At 42.8% G+C, this 12,402-nt stretch overlaps 1 protein-coding gene across 1 annotated transcript in view; it reads left to right on the top strand.

Annotated features, from left to right (window-relative positions):
* Nucleotides 1-1,121: 1,121 nt before the first annotated feature.
* The window catches only part of INTU (inturned planar cell polarity protein), a 47,369-nt gene continuing 36,088 nt past the window's right edge, over nt 1,122-12,402 (top strand). The window contains exons 1-2 of the mRNA XM_037058571.1: nt 1,122-1,333; nt 8,000-8,541. Of these exons, the coding sequence (XP_036914466.1) occupies nt 1,191-1,333; nt 8,000-8,541 (685 nt within the window). The 5' untranslated portion in view covers nt 1,122-1,190. The remainder of the gene's footprint in view (nt 1,334-7,999; nt 8,542-12,402) is intronic.

Genomic DNA, 12,402 nt, shown 5'->3' with positions numbered 1-12,402 from the left:
CTTATCACTGTGTGTTGTAAAATGCCCATTCACCTTTCAATCTCCACCATCTGCCCCTGTACTTCAAACCAAATCCCCAGCACCTATTCAGTGATATCATAAAATAATGTTACGGTATATCCTTCACTTTCTTGTTGTAATGGGAATATTTTCCTTATGCATTCCTCTTTTTAAAAATTTATGTTAAGATCATAATATTCATATATGTAAGTGTATTAAAATTTTCCCACTATTGCTGAACATTTAGATAGCTTTCAGTTTTCCCCTTTTATAAATTTTATTTGCACTCCTTACAGTCCAGTGGTTATTGACTTTTAAGTTTGATTCTTGGTTGGATTTAGTTTGTGTAGGGTATTTACTTCATAATATGTGACTACTTAGCACAGTATGTAAATAGAACAAATAATTAGAGCAATGTCTAACTCAATAAATGCTAGCTATTTTGTGCTTAAAAAAGTACCTGGTGTAGGTTTTTGCAAGTGACAGGTAAAACTTACTTGTTTTAGTGATGAGAACACTTTATTACATTTTAAAATTTTTACTTAGAAGATGAACACACAGCTGATTTCACAATATTGTCACCTTTTGAAGTACCTGTGTACAATGTCTGCTTGGGAGAACTGTAGCAATGTTTACAAATGCAAAACAATAAGAAAACCAGAGAAGCAATGGCGCGTATGCATTGCGCATAAAGCAATGTTTGCATTAACACCTGGAGAGTATTGCTTAACAGCATCTCTTCCCAGATCAGACGCAGAAGCCCTGAGGAAGGCAGAAAGTAATTTCCTTTATCTCAAAGGAAAAGCAGGCTGAGCGTCTCTAATGTTCCGACAGCTCTTCGGCGAAGAAAAAAAGTGCTAACCGGAGGGGGGAAAAACTGGATCTCCACCTGTTTTACTAATTGCACTGCTCCAGAGAAGTGCGCTCAGAGGAGAGCATGAGGAATTTTAGCTACTTCCATCCTCCGACACGCCCTCCCAGAAGTTTCAGCTCATTGGCTCCTTTCAGTCTTCCTAGCGTTCCCGGGGAAGCTTCCCCGTCTCCCTGGCAACCTGAGCTGCCACCAATTGCAGCCAAGGATTGTGATCACGTGGCCCGTGCCGCGTCTCTAGCGAAGGAAACATGGCGGCCCTGGCAGGTACTGGGTGTGAAATTTGAGTTGCTCTACTGTGGCTGCTGCATCTCCGCTGATGGCGACTGCGGCTTTGTGCGGTTCCGGTCAGAGCCCGGAGGGGCTCCTTGGAGACCTCTCTCCGCAAGAAGATGAGGACTGTGATCCTGAAGATGGGGCGAGCGACTCGGGTTCCTATTCGTCCGCCAGTAGCGATTACGAGTAAGGCTCTGGAAGAGGGACAATGAAATCCATCCCTTCGGTCCCCAAAGTGGAGTGTGCACCTGGGTTTGGGGGACTGCGGAGTGTTGGGTGGTTGGGACTGAGTGACCTTCAATAGCAGCAATTTTCCACCGTTTTCATGTCATGACACACACAAACTAATTGCTAAAATTCTGGGCACACAAAAATATTTTTTTGCCAGTCTGATTTAAAAAGTAGGTATGATTTTGATTCATTGACGCTGGATGGCTGTTGTTGTGTTGGCTGTTGTCATTTTTTTATTTGGCAGTCCGAGGGAAAGAAAAGGTCAGTGTCCCTGGCTAAATAATCAGGTGTTGAAGGTTTTAAAAATTCTTGCCGCACATCTGTTGAAGATCGCTGTTCCATAGTAAACGGGATTTATTTGTGCCACGTTACAGTTGTGTGATATCATGAGCCCAAATGAGGTGCCATTCTTTGCTACTGTAGGTTTTTTAGGATTCTCAGATGAGGAGTCTCTCCTGTTTCTGGTGGATTCCATAGTGTATGAGGGTTTGTCTTTTAGAGCAGGGGTGTCAAACTCATTTTCACTGAGGGCCACATCAGCCTTGCAGTTGCCTTCAACAGGCCAAAATAATTTTGGACTTTATTAATGTAACTAGTCCTTAACTGTTGAGTTGAAATCACATTCGGCCCTCTGAAGGCAACCGAGGCTGATGCGACCCGTGAAAATGAGTTGACACCCCTGTGTCAACTTGCCTTTTTAGCATCATGGTGTTTGTGACTTCAACCTCATTAGTCTTGAGAGCGAAAGGACACCTTATACATTTTGTAAGACAGCTATTTAAAGTATGTAGTTTTTCCTGTTATAAAAATGAATAGATGTGTAAAAGAAAGAAAATCCACCCATTGTCTCACAGTGAAGGACGACTGCTCTTACCATTTTTGGAGTGTTTCTCCTATATTTTCCTATATATCCTCGTGGTTTTCTTGTTCGTGTTCTTTTACCATAATGTAATTTTTAAAATGCAGAATACCTAAGTATTGCTTTCCACTTTTTTTAACCCTAATAATAATGAAAAAGTTACTTTGCTTCACAGTACTTTGTGCTGCCTCTGTTTTAAGGGAATCTCTATCCATTATTACTATGGATTAAGGACTTGTTGGAAAAGTCAGTTAGCGGTAGCTTGAAATGACAAAGACTGAAAGGTCCAGGTGCCAAGCATCAACCAACCCACCCTATAATGGACTGCCATGTACATCAGTTTTAGGATGACATTTTTTATGTGTATTAGGAGTAACAGTTACATGGCAATTACTGTCATCTGTAAGTTTGTAAACATTTTTCATTGTCTTTAAAAACATGGAGGGAAATCATTACTAATAGCTACTTAATATACTCTAGAGCAAGGGTGTCCAACCTGCGGCCCATGGGCCACACGATGCCCAGGATGGTTATGAGTGCAACCCAACACGAAATTGTAAATTTACTTAAAACATTGTGAGGTTTTTGTGTGTGTGATTGCATNGGATGACATTTTTTATGTGTATTAGGAGTAACAGTTACATGGCAATTACTGTCATCTGTAAGTTTGTAAACATTTTTCATTGTCTTTAAAAACATGGAGGGAAATCATTACTAATAGCTACTTAATATACTCTAGAGCAAAGGTGTCCAACCTGCGGCCCATGGGTCACACGATGCCCAGGATGGCTATGAGTGCAACCCAACACGAAATTGTAAATTTACTTAAAACATTGTGAGGTTTTTGTGTGTGTGATTGCATGTTGCAATGTATTTATATGTGGCCCAAGACAACTCTTCTAGTGAGGCCCAGGATGCCAAAATGTTGGATACCCCTTCTCTAGAGGCTTAATGAGGGCAGACCACGTTCTTGAAGACTTGAACAAATTTAAGAATATCACATATTTTGCATAATCTAGTGCTCTCGTTATTTTAAAATAATTAGAAAATTCATGGTTATCAATCGAAGCTGCCGGAAGGAAGTCTGAATTTCATGGAACCCGTTTGGTCTTGCTATGGGAGCTACAGGCAGTGAGACTCAAAGTATTGGTTTGTCTACATCTTAAAGTCATACATTTCTAGCTCAGAGAGACTCTGTCACTTGCTCATAGCCACGCAGCTGAGTGTTGTCAGTATAGGAACTCAGGAGACCTGATTTCAACTGGGGCACCCTGATTGGAATAGAATTGAAAGATGAATAAGCTAGTCGTGTTTCCTAGAAAATGAGCCATCTGAGAACCTTATGTTAGGAAAATGTGTTACTTCAAAGTATTTTGTAATTCAGAAAAAAAATATATATATCCATCAAACTTGGAGCAGACTATAACTATACAATAATTTCTGGTTAGAGCCAAATAGACTAAACAAAATAAGAACGTCACTAAGAGGCACGTACACAATGACAACTTCGCAGCTTGCACCATGGGCATCTCAGAAAAGAGATGAAAGAATATTTATATTAACATTGATTATTGTGACCCATATTTTACAAAAATCTGAATTAAAACTGCTAGTTTTAATTCCTTTTTTAAAGGAAACCTTTTGTTTTAGAGTGAGTTTAGATTTACAGCAAAGTTGCCAAGATAGTAGAGTTCCTTCATGTCCTTTGGTGGGTTTGCCCTGATGCTGATAACATCTCATGCAGTCATGGCGCATTATTCAACACAAAGAAGTTAGCCCTGGTACTGTGCTGTTGAGTAAACTCCAGGCTTTCTTTGGATTTCACCATTCCCCTACTTGTGCCCTTGTTCTGTTCCAGGATCCAGTCCAGGATATCGTATTGCAATTAGTGATCAAGTCCCCTTAGTCTCGTCTGGTCTGCAGCTGTGCTCGGCCCTCCCTTGTTTCATAACCTGCATCTCTTGGTTAGGGTGATGTCAGCCAGGTTCCTCCGCAGTGGTTGCTGTTTTTCCTTTCCATGCTCTGTTCTTTGGAAGCACGTCACTAAGTCCAGTCTGTGCTCAAAGGGAGGAGAGATTAAGCTCCCTCTCCTGGAGTAGAGACTCTACGCAAAGAACCAATGTCTCTGTGTCTTCTTGGTTCGTTTTCTTTTCACTGTACCGTCTCCTTCTTTTGCAGAGACTCAGGTTTATTTCCTGTCATTATTCCTGTCTCTCTACTTCCTTCCTGTAATTTTTCTTTTTTAAAAAATTTCTTCTTCCTCTTAAAGTGAAGTGTTTTTACCCTAAAGGTTGAGGAAATGGATCTCATGCGTTGTGTTGGACGTGTGGATGGGTCTTTTGGACAAAGGTCTCTGCGTGCACAGACGTGTAAAGGTGATTACCGTATTGTTGTCCATGGTGGGGGGTGGGGCTAGAAACCGAACACAAAGCCCATCAGTAGGTGAATAACCAAATGTGTTACTGCACTGATGTGGACAATTAATGCAGCCATTAGGGATTTCTAAATTGTATTGTTATATTGATAAATGAAAATGATACAAACATACATTTCTACTTTTTAAAAACGATGACAGAACAGCCCTATGTGCTTTTATGTGATTATAAGAACATAGATTTTTAGCACTGTTTCTGTCATGAAATGTAGGGAGGGAAGATGCCGTGTGTGGTGACTGCGTCCCATCTACGTAGAAGGAGTCTGTGCATCTGTGGACGTGCGTGAAAGGTGCACGAAAGCCGTCGCCAGCTAGAAATGGTCAACATTCATCCTTTCCTCTCTGTCATCCTCTCACCTAATCAGTCTCATAGTCTGGGTGATTTTCCAGCATTTCTTAAATGTTTTTCCTGTTTTTCATTTTTTTTCTGCCTTTGCCTTCGTTATTGTCTCTGCTTGGATGACAAAAAAAGCCCCCTCAATGGTTTCTTGTCTTGAGTCTCAGCACCTCAAATCCTTCTCTGCCCCCTTGTCAGAGCAGATCTATCCAAGGATAGCTGCTGTGTAAACCTGAACTTGATCGATGCCCTCTTACCTCCACTACAAAACCCAAACCCTTTGTCATGATCCAAAGGCCTTGCAAAATTGGGACTTGGCTGCTCCTCCTGTCATCCCTCCCCACCTCCTGAATTAAGCTCCGGCCACCGCAGGCTCGCTTGAGTGGCCCAAGGCCTTTGCTTACGCTCTTGCTTGTTTTTGGAGTTCTCTTCTCCTTTTGCTCCCCTGGCTCCCTTCCCTGCCCCTTATTCTTTTAACACTTAAGTCCAGTGGACAACAGTGTGGTGATTGCTGGGGTGGGGGGGGGGCGGGGTATAAGGGGACTAAATGGTAATAGAAAAAAAATGCAATGAAGATTAAATCAGTGAGAAAGAAAACCTCATGTCTGGGGTCTCATCTACCAGAAAGTCTCCCCGACACCCCCCCAGTCTCTGGCTCAGCGACCCCCTTCGAGTACTCACCATGTGTGTCGTCACGAACTCTTGCTCCTTCCCCACCAGACAAGGGAAGGGACTGATGTTTTCGTTGCTGTGGTTCTAGATCGCTCTTGTGCCTGGCTCCGATGATCTGTTCTGTGGTTGAATGCCACCCCCTGAGCACACCCCCCCCCCGACCTGCACAGATGTTTAAATCATAACCAAAAAGTGGTTTCACATTTAGATTTTAGAGATTGAAATAAACTTCACATTTAATGGACAGGGGGAAATGTTTCGTTTGGGTCTTGTATTGTACCTGTACTGCAAATAACAGCAGATTAAAGAGTGAGATTTGGGCCCTGGCTGGTGTAGCTCAGTGGATTGAGCGCAGGCCTGAGAACCACACGATCGAGGTTCAATTCCCAGTCAGGGCACATGCCTGGGTTGCAGGCCAATTCCCAGCAGGGGACGCACAAGAGGCAACCATACATTGATATTTCTCTCCCTCTCTCCTTCTCTTCCCCTCTAAGGATAAATAAATAAAATCTTTAAGAGTGAGGTTTGGGATTATAAAACACACATGTTCATTCATTGTTGAAATCGGTCTATATCTTCTTTAAGTAGTTGTATATAATCATGGTATTTATGTTGTGGCTTTTAAAATTATGGTACCATTGCTATCAGAAAGTTTAATGGTGGTGACACAGTTGTTTAGATTGCCCCTTCAGAGCGAGTGCAGTTATGAAATACTGACTTTTGCAGGTACACATGGGGGGTTGAAACAACTGATGTCTGATTAATAACCTGCCGGAGGTGGTGCCTAAACGATGCCACACACCGGCAACCAACAAGTGCCAAAGAAATACTGGGTTGGATATTTGGGGCTAATTGTGCCCCTTTTGCATCTTTCGTATATAGTTGAAAATGATGTATTAATTGCCAACCACAGACTGAGGCAGCGGTTAGTTTCAGCATTCAGTAATAGAGAAGTGCATTTTGGACCGATTTTCACAGTACTTAGAAGGAGACTCAAGTTAAAAGAATGAGAATTGCTGGTACACACCAAACTGTCGTCTCTGATTGAACTATTAGGATGCAAAGTACATCCTTTCATGCCAGGATATTACAGGTCATGTTTCCAAAAAGGCTCTCTCCACTAGTGGTTTTTCCACTGTGGCCAGTTTTGCTTTAGAGAATGGCAGTCTGAAAAGTGCTTGTAACATTGGACAGGGAGGAGTATATGATTAGGTATGTTAGCTTAAGATGAGTATTTTTGTTTTTAATGCTGTGTCGGTCATTTTTAGTGGCGATAATTTTATTTCTTTCAGTGGCCTGCTTCTCAGTTAAAAGGTTTATTTTTACAATCACATGATGAATTATGTGATATGTGGTTTACTTTTCCTACTACAATTATTTGTAAAAAGTGTTACAGAAATTATAGGTTCTAGAAGAGATTGATTGTAATTATAAACTGGTTGTTTTCAGCAATGATTTCTATTAACAGTGAAGGGAATGTTTCTTGTATTACTAAATAAAGTCTATCAATATTTGTCTTCAGCCTTCATTTTAACATGACAGCCACACTGAAAAATTTCTCTGCAAATAGTGTATTTATGTGTACAATTTCCAAGTGGCTTATGTCTGTGAATAGAATTGCATAATCAACTACTAATGTTAATTATTATCCAGGGACATTGTGTGATGTGAATAACAACCACACAGGGGCTAAGTGAAATTTCTTTTTTTTTTAATTCTTATTTTTATTTAATTCTTGTTCAAGTACAGTTTTCTGTATTATATTCCCAGCCCTGCGCCCCCAGTGCTCCCCACCTCCCTCCCATTTCCGCCCCCCACCCTAGTTATTGTCCATGTGTCCTTTATACTCGTTCATGTGAGTCCATCCCGTTTTCCCCTGTGATTCTCTCCCCTCTTCCCTCTGGTCCCTGTCAGCCTGTTCCGTATTTGAGTGTCATTGGTCATATTTTGCTTGCTTGTTTGTTTTGTTGTTTAGATTCCTGTTAACAGTGATATCATATCGAGCAAAACTTCTTTAAAAAACGAAAACTTAGATTCTAGAAGGGGACCATCTCATTTTTTTCTTTGCTTTTCGGTCCTTTTAGATTCCTTCTCCAAAACCCACTCTTCAAGGTGCTACAAAAACCATCCTCCAGAATAAACTACGGGTGCTGACAACAAGTTGGGGATAATGAGATTCTAATGATCAAGGGACTTTTACGGCTTCCACCTCCCTGCACCCTGCCCCCGCCCTCACCCCTGCGCCAGGAGGACATCGCTGTTTCTCGTATGTTCTGCTACTCTTCAGATTATCTTTTCTTTCTTTTTTTCCCCCCGCAGTGACCTTGAGCCCGAGTGGCTGGACAGCGTGCAGAAAAATGGAGAGCTGTTTTACTTGGAACTGAGCGAGGGCGAGGAGGAAAGCCTCCTTCCCGAGCCGCCTGTGGTGAACCATGTCCGGTTCAGTGAAAACGAGATCATCATTGAAGAGGATGATTACAGAGAAGGAAGAAAGTATGAGCTCAAACTCAAGCGGTTCACCAACATTTTAAAGAGTAAAAGACTTTTACCCAAGCGCCACAATAAGAAAAACAGCAAAGACAGTGGGCCCGTCTCCATCCTGAAGCATCAGCCCCACCAGAAGACGGGGGTCCTCGTCCAACAGAGGTACAAGGACGTGAACGTGTGTGTGAACCCCAAGAAGCTAACGGTCACCAAAGCCAAAGAGCAGCTCAAGCTTCTGGAAGTGCTGGTTGGGGTCATCCATCAGACCAAGTGGAGCTGGAGACGAGGCGGGAAGCAGCAGGCCGGCGGGGAGAGGCTGGTGGTCCACGGCCTGCTGCCGGGAGGGCCGGCCATGAAGAGTGGGCAGGTGTTCATCGGTAAGTGCCTCTGCTGACCGTCCGGGCTTGTTTGCAGCGATGCGTGGGTAGTGACGCCCTGTGAGGCCCGTGATCAAACAGAGTTACCGCCAGCGTCTGAACAGACCCTGGGCTGCCTGGTGACAGGGGGGACAGGAGTGGCATCGTTCAGGGCGCTGTGCGGCCAGGCACAGTGTTCCGGAAAGAAACGAAAGTGCTCAGTGCCTTCAGTGTGCATGTGCGCCTTGCTCAGGCCAGGGGAGGGCTTAACTGACTTTTGAGTTATAAATTATATAATTTTAAATTATATAATTTAAATTATATAATTTTATGTCAATTATATAAAATTATATAATTATATAATATAATTATATAATTTTATGTCAATTGGTTATATTTGCTGACAAGTAAAAGAAAATAAGCTGATTGCACAGTGATAATTTAGGGTGGAATGACCTATATCCAATAACATGACACAAAAATACATAATTTATGAATAAAAATACTTGAAAATTGTATGTTTGCACTTGAGTACACTAAGATCTTGGAGTGGTTTTAACTGTTTCATTTGGCATATTTAGCAACAGTGGTGTTGTACAGAAATTTCCTTTTTCGGGTGCTTGCCATAAAATGTTCCTCCAGTTTTGAGGAGGAAAAAATAAATTCACAAGTTATTCTGAATATATACTAAGATGAGCATTTGGTGTTAGTAGTAACACCAAATTCAAGTTAGTAGTAACTTTATTACTTAAAGATACATTAGGCAAGTGTGAGAATATATTATTAGTAAAACTTAAAGGTATTAACAATGCTAAAAGCTCACAGTCTTAAGTTGATCTAGCCTAAGAGATTTAGACAAAGGAACTTTTGTTGATGCTTTAGAAACATTTGAAACTATTTTTAAATTAAGTCTAAATTTGACATCTGTGTTCACTGATTCAACAAACGTTTTTTGAGCATCTGCTGAGTGCCAGGAATACAAAGGCTAGTGACCCGAACACCCCTGTCCCAGAGCTCGTCCTGGAGTGGAAGGGTTGGGCCGGAAATCGGCTGGCAGGTCCACACAGCAGGGCAGGTGCCGTGATGGGGGTTTGCAGGGACCACTCGTGTGGGAAGGGCAGATGGGCAAAGTGTGTGTTACAGTGGAGGGTTGCGACAAGATCCCCACACTCTCCTCTTACAGTGTCACGCTGATTCTCATCCCCTGGAGAATTATGGCCTGCGTGTCTCCCCCTGTCCAGCCCCCTGAATCTGGGTGGGCCTGCAACTACAGCTTAGGTGCTTCTGGGTGACTTAGGAGGTGGGACCATAAAAGCAAAGGTGATGCCGCTTCTGCCTGGTTTTCTTGGAACCTGGTTGCCCTTCTGTGAGAGAGGCCAGGCCGCGTGAAAAGGCCATCAGCAGAGTCCCGTCCAGTGGCCCCAGCCACCGTCCAGCTGCCACGACAGGAGGAGCCCCGAGTGAGAACCTCAGCGGAGCCCAGTTGATCCCAGAACCGGGAGAGATGATAAATGGTGGCTGTTTGTTTTGTTTCGTTACTGAGATATGGTGATGGATAACGTGATATCAGTTTCAGGTGTCCAACGTAATGCTTCGATATTTGTGAAGTGATGACCCCAGTAAGTCTAGTTCATACCTATCACCACACGCAGTTAAAAACCATTGTTGTTTTAAGCTACTGAGTTTGGGGGGAGTGATTCATTATACAGCAATTTACATTCTCTCAGATCCTCAACTTTCTTTTTGGGATATGATAGGCCTGGGCCAAAATATCTCTACAGTTGTTTCTTTTAGTTCTGTCAGAGGAGGCCAGGATTTGTGCTTATGAAGTCCTGCCTGGCTGTCGCTGACCCCATAATTTTTGGGGTCCGCGCGATGGGAGTTCCCAGCTAATGCCTTCTCTCTCTACACGCAGCCCTTCATACCATGGGTTCCCCAACTGCGGATCCAACCAACCTCTATTGTACCCAGTACTGCTAGTACCCCAGTCCTCCCAGTACCTCTACTGGGAGGTACTCCAGCAATGGTTACTTTGTTGCTGATGAGTACTGTGTCGTTGGGCCTGGGGTGGTTGTATCTGTACGAACATGTACAGACTTTTTTCTTGTCCTTATTCCCTGAATACTACAGTAGGACACCTGTTTACAGAGCATCCACACTGCATCGGGCACTACAAGTGATCTAGAGGTGGTTCAAAGTGTGCGGGGTGAGGTGTACAGGTGTGCAGACAGCCCGCCGTTTGTATCAGGGACCTGGGCATCCACAGAGTTTGGCAGTTGTGACAAAGACCGTATGGCCTGCGGCACCCAAAATACTGATCTTACCCTTTATAGAGGAGGTTTGCTGACCCCAGATATAAAAGGAGGGAAAACTGTGCTAGAAATGTTTGTCGAACCATTTTTTAGTAATAATAATACAAAGCATGAAAATGTCAAACAAGGTTATTGTTGTTTAAATTATAATTTAATAAATCTATATGTTACTCGACTGGTAACAGTATAATTATAAAAACTATGTACCAGTACAAAAGTTTCTGTTTTTTGAGAGGCTTAAAAGGACAAACGTCTTTGATGCCTCATTTGTGTGAACACAGGTAAAGACTAAAAATAATTTGCAAGCATGATCGTGGCAATAGTGCTCGGGTCATCGATGATGTTTCCAACATGTCTGCAGTATTTTCTGTTTCAATGAGAAATAAAAGCTGCATTACCTTGCGCAGCTTCACCAGCGAATGGAGTCAATTTTGCTGAGTCAGATGTCCCGATTGATAGCTACAGTGTATGAGCTGCCGTTATTCAGGAACTTCTGGAACGGTAGAGCGGAGAGCCCTCTGTTCCCTCTGCTTTAGCACTTGCATATTATAGATGAGGGGTTGCTACTCCAACTCAAAAAATATAGTAAAAATCATCTTAAAACTAAAGGATTTGTCAGTAAATGCATGGTAAATGCATTAACTTAAATGTGTAGAATGTCAGTATGGTAACTATGTTTCAAAACCCAGGTTCTCTTCCCCCTGAAGTCCAACTGGGCTTAGTTTAAAGGCTCAGTGTAGAGTGGCAGTCTGATCCCACCCCGCTGTTCCATGCCGCTTTCCCAGTCCTGTGCGGAAGTCCCCCCTTCTAACCAGACTGATTTATGTTTTCCCCATGACCACCAAAGGCACCTTGTGTATCCATCTCTGTTCTTTAAACGTTCGTGGTCGCTGACTCAGTTCGTGCTTAGCCAGCATTGCTCTGTGTGTCCAGGAGGCTGTATTCATTTCTATTGCTGCTATGACAAATCACCACAAACTTAGTGGTTTAAAAAGGCACAAATTCATCATCGGGCAGTTCTGGAAATCAAACGTCTAGAATATTTCTTCCCGTGCAAAAAAAGTGCTCACAGGGCTGCATTCCTTACAGAGATCCCACAGGGAATCCCTTCTCGTGGCCAGCTTCCAGAGGCCACGTGCACTCCTTGTCTTGTAGTTTTCTTCCTGTATCTTCAAAGCCCATGGCGTAGCACCCTCAAGTTTCTCTGACTCTGACCCTCCTGTCTCTTTCCTATAAAGACCCTCAGTTGGGCTCACTTGGGTCTTCTCCCCACCTCAAGGCCCTTAACCTAACTAAGTACACCTGCAAAGTCTCCGTTGCCACGGCAGGGTAACGCATTCACAGATGGTGATGTGGATATCTTTGGACGACGGTTACTCTGTCTGCCACAGTGGGTTGGTGTTTTTTTGTGGTTTCTGTTTGTTTTGGTAAGATCTATTCTTTCTTTTCCCTACATTTATGTGTCATTTTTTCCAAAGTAATTTCTTAAGCTGTATACTCATTTCATGTAGTATAACAGAGCAGGACACAAACAGGGTGGTAAACAAACTTTTGCATATTTTCCTAGCCC

Source organism: Sturnira hondurensis, unplaced genomic scaffold (genome assembly GCF_014824575.4).
Source record: "Sturnira hondurensis isolate 20B ecotype Veracruz unplaced genomic scaffold, ASM1482457v3 Scaffold0010128, whole genome shotgun sequence".
NCBI lineage: Eukaryota > Metazoa > Chordata > Mammalia > Chiroptera > Phyllostomidae > Sturnira > Sturnira hondurensis.
This window is presented reverse-complemented; position numbering and strand designations above follow the sequence as displayed.